Source organism: Austrofundulus limnaeus, unplaced genomic scaffold (assembly GCF_001266775.1).
Source record: "Austrofundulus limnaeus strain Quisiro unplaced genomic scaffold, Austrofundulus_limnaeus-1.0 Scaffold12, whole genome shotgun sequence".
Lineage (NCBI taxonomy): Eukaryota > Metazoa > Chordata > Actinopteri > Cyprinodontiformes > Rivulidae > Austrofundulus > Austrofundulus limnaeus.
The window spans coordinates 2,748,182-2,751,797 of NW_013952414.1; the positions used below are offsets into that span (position 1 = coordinate 2,748,182).

General features: G+C 39.4%; 1 protein-coding gene across 1 annotated transcript in view; it reads left to right on the forward strand.

Moving 5' to 3' along the window:
• cspp1a (centrosome and spindle pole associated protein 1a) overlaps positions 1 to 3,616 on the forward strand; it is a gene marked incomplete in the record, with an annotated part of 14,327 nt that overhangs the window by 4,783 nt on the left and 5,928 nt on the right. Inside the window, 12 exon segments of the mRNA XM_014002297.1 lie at positions 356 to 413; positions 492 to 769; positions 844 to 944; positions 1,128 to 1,194; positions 1,323 to 1,416; positions 1,503 to 1,650; positions 1,754 to 1,840; positions 2,660 to 2,724; positions 2,811 to 2,936; positions 3,024 to 3,158; positions 3,230 to 3,313; positions 3,392 to 3,452. Of these exon segments, the coding sequence (XP_013857751.1) occupies positions 356 to 413; positions 492 to 769; positions 844 to 944; positions 1,128 to 1,194; positions 1,323 to 1,416; positions 1,503 to 1,650; positions 1,754 to 1,840; positions 2,660 to 2,724; positions 2,811 to 2,936; positions 3,024 to 3,158; positions 3,230 to 3,313; positions 3,392 to 3,452 (1,304 nt within the window).

Sequence of the window (3,616 nt, forward strand, 5' to 3'; positions counted from 1 at the left end):
TTATAAAACAGTGTTTAAAACATGTTAATAAATTTCTCATGCTAAACAAATGTAGTACTTACCGAATAGTAAAAAAAAGAAAAAGAAAAAAATAGTAATTTTTTTTATTTAATTTTTTTTTTTACATATTTAGTAGCATTGATTGTGGATTTGCAAGGGGCCAGAGGGTCATTACATGGAAAAGTTTGGGAACTCCTGGTTTAGTCCTGTGACAGAATAGTGACCTGTCCAGATCATGATCAGAACCCCAAAAGCGATTAAATGAGAATAGAAAACAAGTGAAATAATCTAAAGATAAGAACTGCTGCAGCTGAGAGTCAACACGAGACGAYTCACAACCACGTTTTGTTTCCAGAGAGAAACAACTGGAGCTGAAATTTGCCGCCACTGGACCCACAGATCCCGAAAAAGAGGTAAAGGAGTAGCGTTTAAAGAAACGGGTTACACATTTTTAATTTGATTTCTCCTACATGAGGCGTCGTCTTTTCCAGCCTGACCGAGTAAAGCAGCTCAGGACTGCGAGACGGGATGCTCCTCACAGATCTGCAGCAGATGCTAAAGATGCTAATCCTACACATGAGTACACACATTACAGAGCTCCTCGAGGGAATCCCCAGGTGGACTTCAACACAACGCACAGTCAGCWGCCAGGGAGGACTGTTCTTGGTCCTGGGATGGGATTAGAGCAAGATGTCCCACTGTTTGACTACATCAGTGAGGATTATCATGGAAACTTCACAAGAATGCCAGGAGAGGTGGCCCTTCCCAGGTAAACGCTTCATCCTCTCATAAACAAATTAAACAAACTACACAGCTTTAAATCCACCGATTGTTGTCTTTCAGACTGGCTCCTCCTTTTCCTCCCATAGTCCCAAACATGTACAAGACTCCGTATGATGCAGCTCATTACTTACACAGAACCAGGAACCCGTTCGAGATTCAAGGTGAGGCTTTAAGAACCAGCTGTCATGCACAGTGGAAGGAGTGTCATGATGTGGATGGGATAACACAGAAATTTCTTCAACTTTATCTCCAAAATGCTTATAAAAATGTGTGAACGATGTCCAACATGGCAAATATTTACTAACCTGTTCATTGTGAATTTATTGCCTTATTACCCTGATCAGATAACCTGCAGGGCGGGGATCAGCAGTTCAGGAAGTCTGAGATCCTGCCTCCAATCAGAGCCAATGAGTAGGTCACCTCTTTATCTCCACAATAGAATATTTAATCTGATGTAACATAAGTCTTTGCCTTGCTCTCCAGCAGAGGGCTCCTACGGCAAGATGTGCAGTTATTTATCTTTGTGTTTTACTTTKTAGAGGATCTCCCTTCGCAGCTGAAGGGCTTCACGCAGACACGTCCAAGCAGAGGAGGGAGAGTGTCCTGAGGTACCAAGAAGCACTTAAACAGCAGGTGAACACGCTGCATCTGATTTTATTTATTTACTTTAACGGAGCATGGAGGCGTGAGGATGCGCGTCACATCCTTCATTTCTCCAGATCCAGGAGAGAGAGGAGCAAAAACGAAGAGAGAAGGAGGAGAAGGAGCGACGTGACGCAAAGTCCGAGGCTGAGATGATGACCTACGACCCCTGGGGGAGAGGTGGAGGAGGCGCTCCAATTAAAGACCAACATGGAAACCTCATCAGTAAGCTCTACTTTATTATTTTTTAAATAACATTTTCTGAAATCAAAGCTATATTTTATGATCTGCGTGTTTTAGGTGTTCATAAATGCGTCTCCGTTTCCAGGTGATTTGAAACAAATGCACATAATCAATGAAAACAAAATGTTGAGTCCAAGAGGAGCTGGTTCTCCTTTTTCTCATCAGCTCTCAGGTATCACTTTTTTCGGTACAACTTTACAATAAGACTCCCCTTATAGAAGGCTTACAAATAGTTTATAGATAAGTTATTAATTCATCTGTAAACATTTTATAAATCATTAATAAATGTTTATTATGGATTAATTAATAACGGGAAAGAGACAAAACTGTCCGGTTTCTTGTCAAATAGTGAGTCAAATCTGTTTGTGTACATATTAGTAGGTTTGCAAGCACAATTATGTATTGGAAACACATATTTAAAAAATATTGTACTATATTACTGAATTATACATATTAACAACTGTCAAAGGGAGCCTTATTGTAAAATGTAAGACAGTACACTATTTATAAGGCTCTGTTATGACATTATTAGTCATTAATAAATAGTATACTGTTTTACACTTTACAATAAGGCTCCCTTTGATTACTGTGGATATGTATAATGCGGTAATACAGTATAATATATGTAAAATATGTGTTTTCAATAAATTATTGTGCTTACAAGGTAGTAAACTAGTCTGAAATGTTTAATAAGCACCTTTAGATGTAATATGTACATGAACAGATTTGGCTCATTATTTGGCAAGAAACTGGACAATTTTTTCTCTTTCCCTTCTTTAATTAATGAATAATAAACACTTATTAACGATTTATAAAGTCTTTAGAGATGAATTATTAACCTATCTATAAACTATTTCCAAGCCATCTAGAAGGGGAGCCTTATTGTAAAGTGGTAACCTTTTTTCTCTCACATCGTGGCAAAGCAGATCCCTGCAATTAAAGTATTCCGATTCAGTGCACATTTCTGTGTGTTTCCTTGTGTCTGAGGCAGGGTCCAGCCATTCTCCACAGCAGCCCCACACTCAGGACAGGTACAAAAAAGAGCTGCAACAACAAGTAAGAATGGTGAAGCGGGGCATGAAATCCTGAATTTATGATTTCTCACAGACTTTGATTTAAATGTTATCCTGATTTTTCAACAGATGGAAGAGAACAGGAGAAGGCGCGCAGAGGAGCAAGAGAAACTAAGGGTTGCAGCGGAGARGGACGAGAAGCGTCTGGAGGAGGAGAGGGCTCGCCTACTGCAGCAGTACGAGGAGGAGCAAAGGGTACAAAAAGAAGCTCAAGTAAAGTTCATACCTTTAAGAAGGAGCTCTAAGTCAGTCCTGTTGTTTTTTTTTTTTTACTTTCTGCAGAACCAAAAGCTAAAATATGTCCATAAAGTCCAAATGCAGCATACAGAGGAGGTTAAAAGCACTAAAGAGCAAAATAAAACAGTACCTCAGAGCGCCAAGAAACAAGAGGAGAAAACCTCACAGCTTAYTAATCAGGTACTATAAACCTGGAGCGAGTGTTGGAGCTTGAGGTTTTGTTTACATTTGATGATGTGGTTATTTTGCAGACAGTGCAGAGACAGTCATCTCCTCTTTTTCCAACTCTGCAGAGGAAACTTACAAATCCTGCAGCATCAAAGCCGGACTCTGTCGTGAGCTAACTCCCATGCTAATATTTACACACACAGCACGAGATACGGTGGCTCTAAAATGTTTACGACTTCCAACAGGAGCGCTCTTTGTCAGCCCCACATGTCCAGCCCGTGCCGAGAAACAACCCAACACCACGAGGTGAAAGTCTGGCTGCATGTTTTAAAATAGAAATGACAACTTTTATATGGGGCGCCAAGTGTAAAATGAAAAGGTTAAAATTTTTTCACCAACGTATTTTAAATTTTTTAGCTCACTGTTTTTACATTTAGCTATTTTGTTTTTACAAATTTTAAATTTAAATG